General features: G+C 41.1%; 2 protein-coding genes across 2 annotated transcripts; one reads left to right on the top strand and one right to left on the bottom strand.

Moving 5' to 3' along the window:
* Positions 1-2,681: 2,681 nt before the first annotated feature.
* mybl1 (v-myb avian myeloblastosis viral oncogene homolog-like 1) lies at positions 2,682-11,348 on the top strand (the record flags this gene model as incomplete). The annotated part of the gene is made up of 16 exons (XM_083936080.1): positions 2,682-2,722; positions 4,954-5,053; positions 5,306-5,377; positions 5,672-5,764; positions 6,460-6,680; positions 6,776-6,977; positions 7,076-7,150; positions 7,412-7,522; positions 8,359-8,598; positions 8,951-9,319; positions 9,437-9,576; positions 9,725-9,839; positions 9,961-10,077; positions 10,192-10,296; positions 10,923-11,111; positions 11,223-11,348. The coding sequence occupies 16 exons, from the start codon at positions 2,682-2,684 to the stop codon at positions 11,346-11,348; spliced, it is 2,316 nt and encodes a 771-aa protein (XP_083792206.1).
* A 5,113-nt stretch (positions 11,349-16,461) lies between these two features.
* On the bottom strand, positions 16,462-20,104 carry LOC310963173 (uncharacterized protein). Its single transcript, XM_083935857.1, has 5 exons — positions 19,988-20,104; positions 19,712-19,743; positions 19,015-19,182; positions 17,810-17,901; positions 16,462-17,160 (listed from the first exon to the last, which is right to left on the bottom strand). The coding sequence occupies exons 1-5, from the start codon at positions 20,052-20,054 to the stop codon at positions 16,920-16,922; spliced, it is 600 nt and encodes a 199-aa protein (XP_083791983.1). The 5' UTR covers positions 20,055-20,104; the 3' UTR covers positions 16,462-16,919.
* Positions 20,105-21,054: the final 950 nt, after the last annotated feature.

The following is a 21,054-nucleotide window of genomic DNA, read 5'->3' as shown; positions in this document are numbered from 1 at the left end:
CCCGACGGGCGTGGCAGAAAGGAGGATGCTGTCCAGGCTCCGTTCTATCCTGGACAATGTCTCCCACCCTCTCTACGACACACTGGCCCAGCAGAGGAGCACCTTCAGCAGAAGACTCCTCGCACCCAGATGCACCACAGAGCGCCACAGGAAATCTTTACTGCCTGTGGTCATTAAACTATACAACGCATCCCTATAAGAGTCTGTCACCTCCTCTGGGTAATACGGACTCAACCACAGACAGTCTGTTCCTTTCCACATTAGTCTGGTATTTTTGATCTTGTATATATTTCTTAAAAGTTTTTCTAATATACAGTATGTTGTCTGTATAATATTTGTTGTTTGTATATCTTGATTTTTGCAGCAAAAATATTTCCCCCCTGGGATTATTAAAGTATTTCTGATTCTGATTTTGATAACAAGTAACTTACAAATAATATTTATTTCTCATATATTTCTATCAAATATATATTATTATTTATTGCATATGTATTTAATTTATAACAATATTATAAACGTATAGTATATTTTAGTATTCAAAATAAAAATTAATTTGGAATTTATAATAAATAGCAAATAATAAGTAAATAAAATAGAATGAAAAAAGGGGAAAATAAAAAAGAATAAATCATTTAAATAAAGGAAAGGTTTTTCTGTACTTTTATGTAAGTAGCCTCATTTTTTTAATGCAGGTGGTATTAATACTTTTACTTATATGTTTTTAAAAAATGGTAGCTGGATCAACCCACTTTGACACTTCTCTCAGTGCATTGTGTATGTATCTTGTAATTTCAAAGTTATCTATATAGGAATATGCACGGTGTTATAATGTAGAACCTGTATAAAGAGAAGTGCGTGAAATTACCGAAAGCCATACTTACTGTGAACCTGGGGCTTATAGGGCTGGTGGGTAGGGTATGGTAGCTGGTAATCCAGCTGAGCCAAATAAATACAGTTCATTCTGCTCTGTACCTGGTGGTTGGTCTTTACCCATGAGTAAGTTAAACATTGTGAAAGTCTTAGCAAACAGATTTACGTTAGTTTTGCAGTTTGTAGTATTTGTATAAAGAAAACTACAGAAATATAAGCTGTTTCAAAATCCTTTTTTAGCCTATTTTTTGTGTCTTTCACTTAATGTAATTTGTTTTGAGATGACAGACTGTGTGCTTTTATTTTTTAGCAGCATAGTAAGTAATTTCCGGTCCTGTTGTGGTTGTCATAACAAAGCTAGGTTACTTGACAACACCGAGAAGTCAAACAGTGTCACCTACAGGTATAAAGAGAGGACATGCATTACATCCAAAGAATCCTCCACATCCTAATTTTACCGCCACAAAAATAAATTAATACATTTAAAACCAAGATTAATACAGACAATTGATGCAGTGATTATATAAAATAAATTAATAATGGATAAATGGCGGGTTTTATATAATAACTCTGAATTATAAGGTACTTAATTATTTTGACTAAAGAAAAATAACAAATATGGTTTGAACGTCCTGTGCTGACATACTGTTATAACTCGGTCTATTCGTTGCCAAAATCCATAAAGATGCATGGCACCACATATCTCATAAAAAGGCTATGTGCCCAGTCGACCACCTTGTTTGGAACCGATCGTGCGCAGGTGAGTAATAACATTGTATCAAAGTAAAAGGAGGAATAGTGCACCATATGAACATAATAACAAATTTTTAGTGGTAAATAGTCATTTTGACTTTGTATGCACCAAACTCATAAACAGCGCAGATGCCACGTTTGTCCACTAGATGTCAGAAAAGCACAAATTAAAGCAGCTGCAGCGTGTACCGTGAATATGCAAGAGCTATCTGTCAAAGCGAAAGGAAATTATGTTATCTAGCTGTCAGAGTTTGAATGCTGTACATGTTGTCTATCATTTTTGTATGAATCTCAATCATCATCCTTCACAAGGAACCACAATGATGCAATGGATTTAAAGACATTATAAGGCAACAGAGTTTTCAAAGCAGCCCCCCCCCAAAAAAAAATAACAGTATAATCAGAGTACAGTGCACTCCTATTTAGTAAGTAAAGTTTATTTATACATCACATTTCACAGGTAAAAAGTGCTCCACAGTAAAATCAATGCAATAACTAGTAAAAGACATAGAAATACAGTGGATAGACAGAGACATAAACACATAGAATCACAGCCATAAAACCATAAAATATACGTGCACTGTTTGCTTAAAAAAAAAGGAGCCTGTATTTTAGTAGATATATCTGCTTCTATGAATATATGTAGTGATATTAACACAAAAATACATCTCAGCTATGCACAATGAGAAGAAGAATAACTTTATTTATCCCGCAAGGGGAAATTCAATTTTATCAGCAGTACAAGAACAAAATCGGAGTTAGCCTGGGAGCACCTTGAAACCCCTGTAAGGCCCCCGAAAGTCCCCGCACCCTCTCTGAGCCTACAGCGCCCTAATGAAAAGATCCATTCTGCTGCAGAAGGTGACAGTCCGGTCTGTCAGCCCGCCTCCTCCAAACGTTCAACCAATGGGATTCACCCATCTCACAGTTCTAACCAATCGCACGCGAGCATCTCCACAGTTTTGGCCAATCAGTTTCGAGTACCGTATCCTCTTGTCACACTGACCAATCAGGAGTGAGGCCGCCTGCGCAGAGGGCTGGGCGCGAGAATCGGCGGGATGGACAAAAAAAATCATAACGCCAACAGAAGTACTGACAAGTAAGATAGAAACAGCCAGGACAGGGAGTAAAGGAAGTAACGTGGCGATATTTACTATATAAACGGCGTTATATGTTGCAATATTGACTTTTTAATTTTTTTTTTTTTAGAAAGAAGTAACAGAAGAAGACATAGCGACGATGTTTTCGACAGCGAGTAAGGCTTTTCCAGAGAGAGCGTAATGTTATGGACTGGACATTAAGTTAGCTCAGTGGCTAGCCGAATACTGCTAGAAGAACCCAGCGATGACTTACGGCGATTTCTATGGATAAACATCAATTCATGTGGAATTATAGACAGCTGCCAAACCACAGGTTCGTCTTTGAAAAGGTTCAATCATCCCACCGACTGTCATGGACAACGTGAGACCACGCAGTTGAGTCAGTGCCAGCAATGCTAATACAGCTTTTACTGTTTCATTATGCTGTTTGCCACAGTCACACCACCAGTGCACATCTAGGGAGGACAACATGCATTGGGTTTGGTATCAGTTTCCTTATAATACAGCGTATGCATTCACACTGCACGTTTCATATTTGACAGCACAACTACATGTGCACCTGCAAAGCCATGCTGTTACGTGGTCCATGTGCGACATTTATGAATTATGAATTTATGAAATATCTATGACATTTAATGATTAATAACTTACCTAGTAGCCTGAACATAGGTAGGGGTCGTGTAAAAATATAAACGACTCTCTAAGTTGAAAATCATATTTTGTAAATCCCGTCTTCAGATTTTCAGATATTGTCGGAATAATACAGTATTTACTGCATAACATCTTTGCTAAGCATGGGAGGGTGCAGCCCATTGTCAAAAAACAGTTGTGCAACAGCAGCGTCATTAGAAACATATTTCAGTCAGTCAGGTTAGTTGCAATAAATAAGAAGTGGCAACGTATTGTTTTCTCTTGATCATTACACAAAACGGAATGCATATCAAACGCTGCATTGGATAAAATGTTCCCTGTGTGTTTATATTGAGACTGATTTTGATTGTTCTTCTTGAAACATCTTGTTTATGCCAAGAGAGAAAAAAAAATCCCCAAAGCCCTTCTTTGTTCCTTTTCCCCGAAAACCCCAGTGCCAAAAAAGTACCTGAGAAAACAAGCAGATGTGTTGGTTTGTGGTTAGACCTGATAAGTTATACTGACCTGTTGAATTATACAGACCAGGGTAGCAGCACATTTAACAACAGCCAGGGGCACAATGTGCAATTAAGTGTCATAATTCTTCATATAAAAACTCACAACTAATGCTGAGATGATGAGAGAATTGAATGATTAGTTTTTCAACATACTACTTGTCAAAAATCCTGATGGCCAATTACATTCATTTGTCATTTGTCAATCAAATGGCCAAACACTGGCGGTTGCCAGTTTGAGGATTTTAGCAAGGATGTTTCTGCCTTCCTCAGTTTTATCTCATTGTAAAATACATTTTTGGGTTTTTTGGGTTGGACAAAACAAGCCATTTAAAGATATGGCATTGGAATGTTTTTCACTGCTATCTGTATTAATCTTGAACTAACAATTGAATTGTTTATGTGTCACTCCCATTACATGCCTGTCCTTGTGTCCCCACCTGTAAAGAGATGTCTGGCTCCTTTCTCTCACAACTAAAGAGAAACTATGTTCTTATTACTCCAAATGCAAAGAGGTTATATAAGTCTACCTGTTTTTTGAAACTTTTTGAACAACTGGACCGTTAGGGCTTTGCTGTTCCCCTGACCACACCCCAGCCCTCCGCCTTCTCCATCTCAATGACACACACACTCACACACCTCTAGAGGTGAAAGAGCCTGTTGATGTGGGATCGCCCCTTTCCTCCAGCCCCCTTACTCCCCTCCTTCCTGTTCAGCCATAGGTCCAGACACACTTGCCCACTTCTCTTTGCTTTGGTGAGGGAAACAGTCCACGCTGAAATTCAGTTGCAGTGTTCAAGTTTCCATACTAAAGAAAGACCTTTCATACACACATACAAGTCCTATTTGTGTGTGGTTAAATGCATGTGTGATTGGAAAGGTGTGCTTTATAGCGACAGCTCTGAGGAACAGATAACCTAGTTTCTCCTCCTTTTCATTAAACTCTTTTCTACCACAAAGAAAGTGTTGCCCAGCAGCACGTTTTATGGGAACACAACTTCTTGTATCAGTAGAGAGGAATTTCATGTTCTTTATTAATAAAATCTGCTCTTCTTTTACTCCTCTTTCACGTTTGCATTTTCTAGCAATGATGAAGATGAAGAGGTACACTCTACAGACCCAGAGAGTAAAGAGAAGAGCAAAGATAAAAAGATCCTGTGTAAAGTAAAGTGGTCCCGAGATGAGGTAAGTTTATTAGAGGCACAAGTGAGGTCTGGACTTAAGGGGGTTTTGTAGGTTGTTTGAGTGAAATGGGAGATTTTTTACTGCATGAGATTTGCATTTAATCTTCTTGCAAAGTAGAACGTGTTTAAGTGTGTGCTCCACACATCTTAGGGGAACCTTAGCAGTCACTGCTGTTCTTTTATTCAACTATAGTGATGAAAGTTGACAGCGTGTTAATTTGTCTCTTTTTTTTTATTTCTCCCCTCTTCTCAGGATGAGAAGCTGAAAAAACTTGTCGAGCAGCACGGAACCGACTCCTGGAAACTAATAGCTAACTTTTTTCCAGTAAGTATGTAATGTGTCCACAAATAAGATTCAGGCAAAAGCTATTTGAATGTTAAGAATAGTATCTGACTACTTTATGCCATGTTGGTCCCCTTTTTGATGACTTGGAACCCTTAATGATTATCCAAATCATTTAGTCATCTCATAATTAACATCATTCCTCAATAAGAACTTTTATCAGTGACGTTAAGTCATCAGTGCAGTTAATGGAGAGGCTCATTTATATTACAGCTGTCAGGAGTAGGTGTAACTGTGGTGTAATGAGGTGTTTTGCTTTATGTGGCGCTGTCACAGGGGAGGACAGATGGTCAGTGTCAGCACCGCTGGCAGAAGGTACTCAACCCAGAGCTGGTGAAAGGACCCTGGACAAAAGAGGAGGATCAAAAGGTAAGGGGAGCTGGGAGTTTTCTGTTGTGGACATAAAGGACGATGACAAAATTAGTAAATGATAGGGGAGACAGAAGGCAGGTCTCGAGAGCAGCTTGGTCTAAGTGAAAACACAATGCAAACAAATGTTACAATATGTATTTTTACCTTCTCAATAGCTAAGCTTACTTCCCGCCAAAAACTTTCTTCCCCTCTTAGCTTCTTTTACTTGCTCCACGACGTCATCCCTAATAAAACACAGATTTCCAAGTCACTAGTTTTGAGCCCCGCCAGGCCTTCTTTGTACAGAGTGAAGCTGTAATATCCTCCCTAGGTCTAAGTTGAACAATGCATTCCTTAAATGGATCACGATTCTTCAAGAATGCCAAGCATGGTGTCTCATTCCTCCAAATTCTCTGCATCATAACAGAAACGCAGACCTATCAGTAACAGCCTGTGCTGCCAATGATGACATCACAACATTTTTCAGCCTTGACGGGAACAGTCAAACAAGCCGTGCTGCCGCTGCCACAGTCAAAGCTGCTGTTGGCTATAAAAGTAGAACGATGTAATTTCCCTCTTTATACAAGCTTGTAGTTTGAACGAATTCAATAGGGCCTTATTCCATGCTTTCATGAAATAAATGATGATACTCACTTTCTGATTTATAAAAAAAATCATGACTAATTATCTCCCCTTTTGCAATATTTGTGCAGGTTATTGACCTGGTACACAAGTATGGCCCCAAGCGTTGGTCGGTGATTGCCAAGCACCTCCAGGGGAGGATTGGAAAGCAGTGCCGTGAACGGTGGCACAACCATCTTAACCCAGAAGTGAAGAAGTCTTCGTGGACTCAGGAAGAGGACCGAATCATCTATGAGGCCCACAAACGCCTCGGCAACCGCTGGGCAGAGATCTCCAAGCTTCTTCCTGGACGGTAATATAATCACACATTCTGAATGTCTCTACTTCCAGCTTGAGTCATAAAACGGGGGAATAGGCTAAAAATGTTATTGATCTTGTCTCCAAAAGGACGGACAACTCCATCAAGAACCACTGGAATTCCACCATGAGGAGGAAGGTGGAGCATGAGGGGTATCTGCAAGATGGCTGCAAGAGTTTCACCTCCTCTCACGCTGGAGGGAAGAGACGTCACCACCGACCGTGTCCTCCAACTCCAACAGAGCCCCAGCACTGTGACGGCAGTCCCCTGCCTATATCAGGACCCAACCAGGTCCACCTCCCTTCTACACTCCACACCATATTGTGTTTTGATGTCTTTTATTTGTTGTCCCAATTGATTTTATTTAAGTACGATTCTTTGTATTTTAGATGGTGGGATATCCTTACGATTCTCACGGTCAACACTTGATGGACAGTCTTCCCGATAATACTGGCTACATATCGGTGAGTGTTTGTGTATTTCTTTGCATACTAGTGGGATAACACTCTTTATTTTATGGACTTTCTGTAATTATCTTTGTGATCGATAACTCTGGACTTCAAATCAAGCGCTTGAATGTCCCGTTATTTTCACCTAACATTCAAAATCTCAAATGCTCCTGTAAATATTTTATGTGTAAATCTGTTTTTTTGGTCTGGTTTTCTTAACTTCTTCATTTCCTCCTGTCCTCTCAACCTCTCCTCCCTGACATTTGTTTATTTCAGCCATCCTGCCTGGATGACCCTGACAGAGAGCAAAGAATTAAGGAGCTTGAGCTGCTGCTTATGTCAGCAGAAAATGAAGTCCTACGACAAGTGCAGTGCAGAGGTCCACGTGTAAGAACACACTCCGAATGTGTGTTAGCTTAGTCAGCATAGCCTGCGTGTGTTTGTAGCTCACATACACTGTAAAAAGTCATTTTTTATATCAAATGTATTACCTAATTAAAGTCTTAAAATCCAATCAAAGTGAGATAAAGAGAGAACATTGTGAATTTCCTTGAACCAGGTGTTATTTCCTATACATAACACTTGTTTATAGAAAATTCTCAGATCCCATCCCCTCAGTGGACTTTTCCTTGCTTTAAAGAAAATACGATTTTAAGACTTGAGACTAAATGGACTTTTTGCAGTGTATAGTTGTGAAAACGAGAATGGCACACATGTATGCGTGTCTGTAGCCTGATTTGCTGTAGTGTTGCTATAGTAACTACTTCCCCCCATCTCGCTACTCATTCAGACTGGCCTGAAGCTGTGCTTGGTAGCTGCCCCCACCCCCCCATTGCCATCGTTCCAAACATGAACCCGCTCCTTCATCCCCTCTAGTCCTCACCCCCATGCTCACGCTCAGCCAGCAGTTTGAACCAAGCACTCTCCTCTGTCTTTCCTGTTTCTATTCTGTTCACGGACAGATTTAATCCACGCCATTCATATTATGTGTCATTTTTCACAGTCAGTGACTTCATATTGAATGATTGAATGGTCAAGACTGGCCTGATGCATTATAGTATCACCAGTGTTTTCAACATTTTCCTAGTCACAGATCATTTCAAAAGTGATGCAAATTTAGAATCATTTTAGTTCACATCTACAAATCTCTCACCATTTAATCAGACACCAATCTGCTGCTTGAACCAATCTAACACCAGTATTTTTTCATCCTGCCCCCTCAGAGTTCGGAGCAGTACTCAGCCTGGTCCGACAGTGTGTCAGATGACACGCTGACTACAAGTAGCAGCAGCTTAGATGAGCAGGCAGAGAAAAGGCCCTGGAGGGGCCCAGAGATACCCCAAGGACCTCCACCACAGCTTCCTGTCTCCCCCAGCAAGTTTCTGGCTGTGGAGGCCAGCACTGTGCTCTCTACCCTGCAGACCATACCAGAGTTTGCAGAAACCATGGAGCTCATTGACTCAGTGAGTAACAGAAGGACCTAGGGATGGGAAAGTGTAAAAACATTAGGTCATACATGTATGATAATCATCAAAATATACTTGAAACTTCTTAAACTTAAAAATCATTTTACCATACATGCTTAGAGAAAAAAAATAGTTAACTGCCGTCAATTTGCCAGTCAAGTCATTCATGAGAATATTCTCAATTATCTGGATCATGGACAGTTAAGATCAACGTATCACAATCTGCAATAAGTTGTGTATTGTCCCATCCCTACAAGGAGCACAACAAGAGAACAAATGTACTGCATTATGAATTTGTTAAACAAAAGAATGTATTAAAGATCTCCTGTAGATGTGCTTTGCTCTGCAGGACCCTATTGCATGGAGCGATGTGGCCAGTTTTGACTTGTCAGAGAACACAACACCGCCCAGACACAACCAGGCAGGCTACGCCACTCTCCTGCAAGAGAGGACGATTGACAATTCAGTGGGCTACAGAGTCAACACTCCGACTGCCAACTCTGGTCGTGATAAGACCTGTGCTTCATATGGTCCAGGCAGTGTCACCTCCCTGACTCCTATCAACTCATCCAAACCCACCCAGGCATCCATTGGGAGGAGGAGGAGAAGAGAGAGGGGGGAACCTTCGTGCGACAGGAGCTGCTCCTCCTTCTTGGAAAATATTTCAAATTCTCCTAAGAAAACGCCCACAAAGTCACTTCCTTTCACCCCGTCACGGGTAAATGAAATCTGTTATTTTTACTTTACACACCCTAACCTCAGCTCAACTACTTCCTCATAGAGTTGATGTGCTGAGGCAGCATTAGTCATGTGCCTTATTTGTTTGCTCCCCCAGTTCTGCAACATATCAGGGGCGGAGCATCTGAATCTGGATAACCCCGCCCTCACATCAACTCCCGTGTGTGGCCAAAGGTGTCTCCTCAACACGCCGGTCCACAAAGAAACCACACCTAAGCACCAGAAAGAAAATGACGGGTAAATATATTTACTAAAAAAAGTATACAACCCACAAGAGCTGGTATAAAACCCATAAGCTTTTAGGGAATTTTCCACAATAAACCTTTATTTAATCAGATTGTTAGGAGGAGAGTACTTAGATGATAATATTCTGTTAACCTTCTAGATTGCGGACCCCCAAATTCCGTAAAACGGTCATGATTCCTACCCCGAGGACACCGACTCCCTTCAAAAATGCTTTGGCTGCTCAGGAGAAAATGCATGGGCCACTGAAGATGGAGGTAAGAAGTCAAATGTTTTCACACTTTTCTTCATCTGTATTTATGATAACCTTTTTTTACTTTGTACAGTATATGGTTACATGATCGTGTTGTTATATTTATGTGTGTCTCTGTTTTTCAGCCACAGCCGTTAGCCTTTCTAGAAGAAGACATTCGAGAAGTTCTGAAGCAGGAGACTGGAGCAGACATCTTTAACAGAGCATACGTTCAGCCAGACTACAGAGCATGGAAACATAATGTATGTATAGCATGTGCACTTTTTTTCATTTTTGAAATATACTAAATTATACTATTTTTAAAATGTTACTACAGCTACAGCTAGATTAATTGTATGTTGGTCCTTTGATTTCAGATCGATGGTCCAGCTAGAAAGGTGCGTAAATCTCTTGTGCTGGACCCCTGGGGAAAAGACTGCCTAAATGTCCAAGTCTTCCAAGAGCAGCTCAACAACCCACAAGTAAGTCATGATACTGGTTTATAATCACTGGTTCAGATCCTGTTAGTAGATGAGAAAACTAATTCTATAACTACAACTGATATGTAAAGAAGTAGGGCACATAACTCTGAAGAGCTACTCAGTGGCTAACAATAGTGAGGCCTGGTTGTACTGAGAAACTGGTTTGTATATCTATACAGTTGGTGTATGAATTTGGAATGGGGTGTTGTTAAAAATCTATTCCCGCTCATTTACGCATCGATAAACATCGATAATGTTCAGACTTAATGTCCAGCATCGGCATTACTTGTTTTTTTAGTGGGGTTGTATGATGTAGTTGATGAGAAGCTGAAGCTGTTATATCCATCTATTCTATCATCAAAGCCACCAGACTCCACCATTGACAAAACAATAATTTTTACATGCAGAACACAAGAGTTGCTGGTCTACAGCTGCCTCCATGAGTTAGTTTGTATGTGTTTTTGTGTGACTTTGGTGTTTTTAAAGGATTAGTTAGGATTCTCCACTGTAGGTAACACTCTGACTATGGTTGAGTACCTTATACAACTCCACTTCAAAATATCTGAACTGTCCTTTTTATTATCTAAATCATCCCTTTACTCCGTTTATTGAACCTCATATTTCAGGTGCCAGATGAAAGTCTGCTGTCGGGCTCTTCGCTTGTCACCCCAATCCCAGAGCAAGAGGAGTGTGGCCGTTCTTCAACTTCTGGGCGAGAGGAGCCTGCGTTCTCCCCAGTTCATCCTCATCGCTTTACCAGCCTCCAGATGAAGAAGGTTCTCGTCACCCACAAAGCAAAACATTCCACTTTACAGGTACATAAAGTTTGATAAAACCATCGATAAGGTGACCTGTGTAAAATACTTTACTCTCAAGGGTAAGCTTCTTTGGTAATCATTGGTAATGTTTGGGTGCCTTCTCTGCAGGTGAGTGAGTGGGAAACAGTGGTTTATGGGAAGACAGAGGACCAGCTGATCATGACAGAACAGGCCCGTCAGTACCTGAACCCCTACATGTCGTCTGGCTCTACCTCAAGGGCCCTTGTGCTTTAAAGCCGTCCCCCCGCTGTGCAGGCAACACTACTACACCCGCCCAACAACAACTAAAAGCTCCACTGAATCCTGTAAGAGACAATCCAGTGAAGACAAATGATATTTTTCTTTTGAAGCAGAAATGCACTGCCAAGAACGTCCACAAAAAAGCATGGCTGCTTTTCAACACATTTCTAGATCACTGCCCAAGTACTTTCATGGTTATAGGTGTTTATTTTTCTTTTGGATACACACAACCTGGCAAAGTGAGCAGTTTTATACAGATATGAAGGGGCTAGAGTTTCTTTCTGCACTAGTCGGTAATGTTGAAACAACCTGCACATATAGTAGGCTGTAGAAATAGAGTGTTTATTACTAGCAGTGTCTGCTTCTGAGTTTTATATCGTTAATATATTGTTTAAATGACAAGAAAGACATTTTTTATAATGTAACTCTACTCGTTTTGTATCTCCTCCAGCTTGTTTTGCTAAACTGCCCCTTTCGCTGTTGTCAGATAAGAACCACGTACAGGCAAAGTTTTCAGCTTTTTGTTGACACCCATGTATTTGTTAAATCACACCATGGGTGTTACTAGACGCCTACAGTAGATAATATAATGATTTATAATCATATAAAGAATATAATTATTTTAAATTAGAGAAACAAAAATACGGATGTTTTCTTTTGTGATGGCAGTGTTACAATGCTGAATGCCGATCCACGTCGATATGACATTTTTGAGAATGGAAATAAGAAACTGTCAGTATTGCACTACTGAGTGGATTTCGCTGCTGAGAAAAGGAGCAGTGTTTCTAAGGGCAAACTGGATAGCACTTGTGATGGTAACACGTTTCCTTTCCAAGGCCTTAGTGTCTGTCAAGACATCGGTTGAATGTATTTCATTGTGTAAGAACCTCAGAAACGGAAGGGTACCTTAATGTTTATTTCTGTTTGTTTTATTTATTATCTGACAGCTCTAAAGCTTAGTTATTAATATAAATCGGACACAGTTTTAAGAAGTTTAACTTTGCTGACAAAACAGCCTAAAAACCCTCACTTGCTCTCCAACAGTTCTCTCTGTAGCAGAAAAGGAATGGTCTCCATTGCTTTGATATTGACCAGTTTTCATATCATCAGTGTTCCACAACAAGCATTTGGTCGAGATGGATTTACTTTTTATGTGAAGGTTGTAGGTTTTATTTATTTAATGTCTACTAATTTATTTATTTCTTTAAAAAAAAAAAAACTTTTAAGAGAAATTATTGAAGAATTTTATTGTTTTTTGTTTTTTTTTTCCTTTTTTTTAAAATCAGGATTTGGCTACCGTTCAGTTTCATTACTCCAAGTCAGAAAAACATGCGCTGCCACTAATTAAATATGTTCATTATTATCAGTCAAGATCCAGAAAATAATCAATGTGTAGTTGTATCTGTGATCTTGTAACGTATAGATAGGACATTTCCTTCCTTTGATTCAAATATGTTCTTCGCTATTAGGTAGCTGGACTCCATCTCCAACCTCTAATCATAGACAAATTGCACTTTTTACTCCTCATTTATTTTTAACTATTTGTTGATTCTGATGATGTAGCTCTTGTCCTTGTTTCTACCTTTGTTTTGGTTTTGGTGTGTGTGTGTATATATGTGTGTGTGTGTGTGGGTGCGTGCGTGTTAGACGTCGGTCTTCCCATTTCGTAATCAATGCTGCCATTACGATCCTGCTGCTTGTTTTTTTTTTACATGTTCTTTTCTCCTGTTCTGCTGCAGAAGTGTGTGTTTAAATACACTCCATTGAAGCCTTACTTAAAATATACAGACATATGGCTCTGAGCAAATACACAGCTAACACAAAACATCCTTTTACAACAAGATCCAAACGTGATCCCTGCAGCAGCCAGTGTCGCCGCAAACTTGTATCCTGCTGAAATGCTATTGAGCAAGACCCCAAACCCTCACCTGCTCACTCATTACCTGACACTGCGTAAGAACAAAATGCTCAAATATAATGTAAATATGCACGGATTAAGGAGTTATTCTGAAGAAATGTACTGCACTGTGCTTCCATGTTAACAGTTAACTAAGTCATGTCATTTTTAACCATCCTGAGATGAACTGTCTATAATCAGGTGAAGTAATACTACAGCTATAAATGGTCCTCGTATTATCGGCATTAGCGGCTCCAGTATTAGTTATAATCTGGATTATCCTGCATTAAGCATTTGAGTGAGACTAAGAAGGGAATCTTGTCGGGGAGATCAAGTGGAAAGATCAGGAGTATACAGTACACAAGAGAAAGTGGACCAACATCCACATAAGACATTTGTTTTTGAATACTGTGGCTGAGATGTGTCTAATCTGTATATAATCGTGTTTTATGTTCTGTTTGTTGGTTTGACTCGTCTTTGTACATTCCATTTGTTCAGTCCAAGTTAATATGTGTGTATGTTAACATTGGGCCGTGTAACATCATAGGTTTTGAGGGAATTAAGTACATATACAGGATAGTAGCAGCTGTTATATACTACTGTAGTTATGCATGAGCAATACACAAGATGCTGGACTTTGCTTTAATTTACGAGGTGAATCACAGATGTAACACTGCTCTGTATTTTTGTAGCGTTTTCAGTTAAACTCATAACCAAGGTACCATAGAAATTCTGCCAACTGTCTCTGTAACTGTGTACTTAATTTTGATAAATAAATGCATTTGTTGCATGGCATCTGTGGCATTTTCTCTCTCTCTGCCAAGTGCCCCTGTACGAATTAGTTAGGTTACTTGGTGTTTCCCATGTAATAAAGATTTCTTATGATCCTTTAGTTTTTCTGACATGCTCACAGCAGGCGTAGCAACAGCCTGAATTCTTGCCAAAAAACTGCCTTGAAAGCAATTTTCTTAAGGAAAATGGAAATCCAAATCCAACCTTTTAATCGTATTTCACTCAGTTTTCACCAGGTGGAGTTGACAGCCGTGCAGGTGAATTGTTTGGGCGCAGTGTCGACATTTGATAGAGTGGTTTAAGCTGAACCCCCCTTCACATGTGTATGTATATATTGGGATGCTGTCAACTTGGCCTGGGGTCCAGGGACATGAGCCCCCTCCACCAGAACAACAGCTCTCTCCACAGGGTCAGCTGCTGGCCCTAAAGGGGCCCACTCACCCATGACTTAATGCCCCCGGGCTCCTTTGTCCTCAGGGCTGTTGGTTTTACAGGCCCATTCACTCAATTGCCCCCGAAAAGGAGGGAGGTAAAGGACGTGACGACTTGCCTTATGCTGAAGGAGCAGTAGTGCACATGCATACAAACAATGTGCACATCAACACACAGGCGCCGCATGCACGCCATGTCCACTTAATCAATCTGTCCTCCCTTCGCTCTCGTTCTTGTACAAGAGGGTCTTTTGTTCTTGAGTGACCCGCACTTAAGAGTTGAAAGATGTCAGGGACCTTTTGCCACTTAATTGGTTATTGGCAGCAGCCCCTCCACCTTATGCTTAATGCATGTATTTAAGGGAAACAATTCTTAGATTATAGTGACTTACTGACATGCAGACACATACCTGTTGTGTGCAGATTTGATTTGCTAAATGTACATAGAATTATTATTGAGATTTTCTTGAAAGTGAATTATATTTTCCATGTTTTTTAATCACATAAACTGTAAACCTTGTGTTCACACCCCATTTCAGTTTCCCAGCTCCCACCTTGAGTTAACCGTTAATGGAGGTTAAGGTGTGTGTTCATTTTTGTGTCTACCTAGTACACTGAGGACATGAAACAGAGCCTGCAGGCGTCCGACCAAACCTCTCCCCTGCCTTCCTCTTCTGAGCACGCACACACACACTCTGTTTGCCTTTGTATATGCTAGACAGCAGATGGCAGCCCATTATTGGGCTGACAGAGCAGTCATCTGGCAGGCACCCTGTTACCCTTCCTCCCCCTCTCCTCCCCCAATCACCCCAAAGACACACAGCACAACACGGCATGGATAGGGCACTTTTAGGCGGGAGAGTCCACAGCCCTGAGACAGCGGGTGTGTGTGTTAAAATTGGACCCTGGCCTCTCCACCCTATATAGGTCACTGTTTCCACTTGTGTGTGTGTCAGTGTGTGAGGTAAGTCAGACTCCCTTTTGAGTGGGCATTTGTCATGTTTTGAAGCAACTATGATTAAGCGCTTATACTCCCAGAAGCTGTTACTTTTAAAATATTTCTCCTTCTGTACACCTCCAATTTGTGCTAAAATTCCTCAATGACCCATTCAGGGAAGTACAGGTTATCTTCTTTTATATCATATGTGGTCTTTGAAGGTCCACATTTGTAAGTAAACATGCAATATTCTCAACAATGCCCTCTGTTTAAAAGTGAGAGTCACAAGCTCGAGATAAGCTGTAACGGCAGTGGAAAGGCCCACACAAATATTCTCCTCATGAATCAGAGTTTGCTCAGAGGACCAGTGGAGCTGTCTCTCTTTGTAACATTTACACCCTTCCCTGTGCAAGTGCCGCCCAAAACACTGGCCCCAGAGTGACTGCCTCCTACAGCCTTTATTACAAAGGATTATACAACAGTGAATATCAAAATGGGGGGAGGAGGAGTGTGTTTCCCTACAGAGGTCAAGGCCAAGGTTAGGGATTAGATTTGGTGTTTGTGTCCCCGGGAAGGAGGTAATCTACAGCCCACCCTATAGAGACCCTGCTACGGGGACATGCTGGGAGGCACCGCAGATGAAGAAGACTACATGCAACTTCTGAGAGCTGCTTTAGCGTTACCGGGGCAACCGGCACAATCCCTGGTCCTTTGGCAAGGCTTTCAGCAGGCCTCAATCACACTTCCTTTCAGTTGAGAGAGTTTTTTTTTCCTACGGCACTGTTAAATAGGAGGGAGGCCCAGTGTGTTCAAAGGAAAATGAACAGGAGCTGAAGTATGAGGTAATATACTGAGGCATGTTTCCACTGAAATAGAAAAAGATGTTAGCCAGTAAGGGTTCACTGGTTTTATACTCATAATAATAATTACATATTAAGCAGTAAAATTAACAGAGTCACGTGAAGTTAAGAAAATTGAACGATGGAACAAAATGCTCACAGACAATGGAATTAACACTTATCTTAGATAACAGAATAGACATTGTAGAAAAAAGGTTACATTTGATCAGTTAAGCATCTTATGCTTCATCATTTGCCATTAACTGCTACATAACTTTACACATATGATGATTATATAATTATATATATTTATTACATATTCAAAGCGTAAGTCTGGCATTTGATTTTACCAGGGCAGAAAAATAGCAGCTGCTCAGCTCTCTGTACATTCAAACATGTTGCACTTATGGACAGGCCCTCATCAGTGATGTCACATCGGGCTTTGTCTGTAATGGGCAAAACACCTTCTATGACATCACTGATTTACTCTCACAATTCAACCTCTTGCTTCAAGAAACGCAGCAAAGTCAAGAGAACCTGGAATGGAAATGAGGAACCAGCCCACATCAGGATAATCAAGACCCTCCATTCACCCCACATACTCCCCCGACGCAGCCCCTCCAAAGTGAACTCGGCTCGGCCACCCCAGGACAAAGAGGAAGGCTTCTCTTAGTCGCCCTCGAAGGCCCCGTTGGTGGCGCCCTGGCATTCACTCTTTTTCCGGCACTTGGACAAGATCCTGTGGAGCAGGCCGGGGGATCTGTTTGCCCGAGGAGAGGCAACGGGCTCAGGCGGAGGGATCTGGGGCCTCTGTACCGGGAAGGGGCCCTCGCTCTCACCTTGGCCCCCATCCAGCACACCTCCTCCTCCTCCTCTGCTCCCCCTCCTGAGTGCCTGCCCAATGTGTCCACTGGGGGACAAAGAGGAAATAACAAACACAAAGGCCCTGTTTATTCCTCATGACCCAAATTCCACCGCTAGCAGACAAGACAGGCACGGAGCTGTACAGAGGTCTCTATGTGGTGGTGGTGGTGTGTGTTTATGTGAGTGTGTGAGCAAAAATGCCCCCTACTGTCAAATAAACTGCAAGAGTGATACAGAACCCTGTACTTTCGCCTCACTGAATATAGCGTGGATAAAAAGTTATTTCGTATTTGACGATCCACCGTAAATTTTCCCAGAAGATTTGAATTGAGCTGTCAGACATTTTCATATGATTTTAGATGGAAGCTTCTTCCCTTCCCTCCTGCTCCTCTTTAATGAGATGCAGTGCAGTGAGCGACTGACAAGATAGGGTGTGTGCGTGTGTACGCCTGCATGTATGTGTGTGTTTAGGGGGGTAGTAATCAGTGTGCTTTGTCAACTAATGAAGGACGAAAGGGGCCACCTGTTCAGGGGCGCTGGGTGGAGAGCACGATGGGATTTGGAGATGGGGGATGTGTGGAGGTCCGGTGGTTGAACAGCTGCTGTGTGCTGGGTGTTGGTGTGTGTGCATGCACTTGTTAAGGGGGACGCGTGTGTGTTTGTTGTTGTGGCTGCTGTATGAGTTTTACACTTACTTTCCGTGTCTACTGCGGACACCTGAATTGTTGTCCAAGGCTGAGCTTCTCAGAGATAAACTCCTTCGTAGGGCTTTTTGAGGAAGATTCACCTGAAAGTAAATACCGTCAGGTGTGTTTGAGTTAAAATGTCCTACAGATGTTATGAAATAAACTGCACACTTCCTCTGGTATCTTCTATTATCCCGATACTTCTTTTTTCATGTTAAATCACAGTAGACATTTCAAACTAATTTGATTTTATATCTTTATACTTTGATGGTAGCAGTACAGATATTTTTTTGAATGAATTAATTAATTTTATTTTGGTTATACATCAGATGTTAAATAAAATGATATACTATTTTGACAATTTCAACCAAAAAAAGGATTGGGCTGAAGCAACTTGCTTTTATTAGCCCACCCTAGATATTGATTATCATCCGCACTATTTGATTGTAGGATTGAACACGTCTCAACCTTTTCTTGGTGTTTAAACACAAATTAAGTGATCCTAAAAAAGTATAAAAAAGAACTCTTCATATAATATTAAGTCTTTTTGTGTAGCCCAACTTTTAAACTGGACATAAATAAGTGGGTAGGAATAGTTTCCCCTGAAAATGTCCATAACTTCAAATGGGCACTCCAGTGATTTAGTATTACACTTTCACAATATAAAATAGCAGAGGGCAAGCTTTTAAAACACCGGATACTGCATTTCCCATAATGCAACCCAACAACGCCTCTCATTAGACCCCCTCCCGCCTTCTAAATGCCCACTTATTTCAAATGCCACAACTCCAGTTTGTAAAGCAGGCTTTTGGTCAGAAATGTTAAGCCAAAAATAAGAGAACCCTGATGACATCACTGTGACATCATCAGGGCTATTTGTGTGTTAGACATGGCACAGCTCTTTTCACAACCCGATTGGTACTTCATGTGCAAAATTGATGGAAAGCCCCTTTAAATACTAATGAATAAACATAAGTTGGTAAAAATTACCTAGATAAGATCTGAATTTAGCAGGAAGTACTGTGTTCTTGTACAATCCTATTGTTCACAATAAGCAGCTGATTGAGGAATAAGGTCTTCATGGTGTTTAAAGTCTACGCCGTTGTGGAGAAACAGAACACAAAGGAATAGAAAGTAAAATCTGCCTCCTGACATTAAGCAGCACAGTCCAGTAATGCTGCATTGCTGAGCACATTATATGGCAGCCAACCAACCTGGCTCAACTCCATCACACAGGAGGCGGGGAAGTAGCCCTGCTGGCCGTTCTGCAGCCGCCCAAACCATCTCTCCTCCTCATGTTTGGGCAGCACCAGCATGACGTCACCGGCTGACAGCTCCAGCTCATCTGGCCAGTGGGGCCTGTAGCTGTGCACCACCACCATCTAATGGACAAAGGGAGATTTACAGCCAGTCATTTTTTTTTACTTTGAATTGTGGATTTGTAATGGGATTTTAAGCTGACTTTAAATAAAGGATGGTTTGTTGCATTGGTTTTTGTTGCACTGATAAAAGCTGGAGTCACTGTCTGCGTTGTTCTCTGCGGTTCACGGGTTAAAAACAGTGAATGGAGAGGATTATGTGTGAAGAGGACTCAGAGATTAACCGCTGTGGGGGGAAATAGAAACCCTAAATCGGGGTCTACTCTTCATTATCTGTTCCTCCTAAATATGGTCCATGTTTGTCAGAGGAATTAGGAGAATGAAACACACAATGGAGCCACAGGAAATTGACCCACTTGACATAACATCACTTCATCTCCAGCATATGAATGAAAACAATAGATAAAACATTTGGATTCATATTTCTGCTGTTTAAGATCTACATGATGATAAACTAACAACTAACTGTCAACCATATTATTTTATTGATGCATATTATGGATGTTTGAATAAAGGAGAATTTTTAACTTGCCTCTTCAGCTTCTGTTCTGTACCGATGCCTCCCTGTTAACCATTGAGAGTGGAAATGAATCAGCAAAAATGTTCATATTTCTTTACAAACATGCGTGTACATAAGTATCGCTACAGGCATGATCTTCAGTAGATGCACACCCCAAAGGGAGAGAAAACAAACACTCTAAGCCCATTATTTATTAATCACATGACATTGATGTCATCTTGTTCTCAAAAACAATGAAAAATGATGTCATGCTAAGCCAGACTTCACTGCAGAAAGGATCCCACTCACCTTGAGGGGCAAGGACAGTGGTGAAGACTTCAAAGTGTTGATTGCTGTGCATGTAGATGCGCTGCATGTTGAAGATCTCACACTTGCACACTGACTGAAGCTCCTGCACCCTCTCTGCACTACCTTTTAATGCAGCTGACTAATCCACTGCAGCACTGACCGGAGCTGGACTCAAGCAACAACACGTCCTTCCCGAAGGAACAACACACAAGCAGCACGAGACTAAGGACAAATTCAAAATAGTTCATGGAAGAAAAGTGTGTGATTTTTACACATTATTACCCAATAGTTTAATTTTTCTTCATTTTTTAGATCAAGTCTCACCATATACATCTTCAATATGTTTGAGCTCAGCAATAAAAGGTGGTCTTCGTCTCAGAGATCATGCTTGACCAACTCATCTTCATGCCAGTGCCTATTGTTCTTTGACCATCTGGTCACATGTGAGGGATGTTTAGAGGCCGCCACCACTGCTCGCCTGACGTGAATGAGAATTCATAATTTCACCTCGACAAGAGTGCTTGATTGATTTATGGTTATTGACTGTGTCCCATTTTCCAGTGGCCTGGATGAGCAAGGACAAAGATGAATGGGCTTGGGACGGGGTCTCAGACTGCTCAACAGATGGTGATTGAACCCTCACACACACACACACGCACGCACACGCACACACACCTCCTCTATCCCGCTCTGTTCCGATGGCGCTTGGCTTGTGTCAGCGATTAAAAAGCATCCATCCATAACATGAGAGATCACCCCAGCCAGACAATCTTTAAGCAGAGGAAGTTGCTGCAAACCTGTAACCATTGTAAACGCAATCGTCTCTGCAGAAAGACTTTATTACAAATCTACCTAGAAAACTGGTGCATTTTATTTTCCCCAATTCACTGCAATGGATTTTAACAGGAAGCAAGGTTGAAATCCTGTCAGGAGGGTGACAGATAAGCATATGTGTGCACTGAGACAACTAATTAAGGTCTTTGGCCTCAGTAGTCCTGCAAAACACTGGATTGAACTGAATCCAGAGGAGCCTCTTCCAAAACAGGCAGCACATGCCAAACAAATTA

This window comes from Echiichthys vipera, assembly GCF_963691815.1.
Source record: "Echiichthys vipera genome assembly, chromosome: 21".
Classification (NCBI taxonomy): Eukaryota; Metazoa; Chordata; class Actinopteri; order Perciformes; family Trachinidae; genus Echiichthys; species Echiichthys vipera.
Note: the sequence above shows the minus strand (reverse complement) of the source record. Positions and strands in the feature narration are given on the sequence as shown.

Excerpts from the sequence above, each read along its gene's own strand:
- LOC310963173 (XM_083935857.1), bottom strand. The coding sequence starts at position 20,054 with ATGCAGCGCATCTACATGCACAGCAATCAACACTTTGAAGTCTTCACC. Across the intron at positions 17,902-19,014 it reads GTGTGATGGAGTTGAGCCAG|GTGAATCTTCCTCAAAAAGC; the intron begins GTTGGTTGGCTG and ends ATTTACTTTCAG. Across the intron at positions 17,161-17,809 it reads GTCCGCAGTAGACACGGAAA|TGGACACATTGGGCAGGCAC; the intron begins GTAAGTGTAAAA and ends TTTGTCCCCCAG.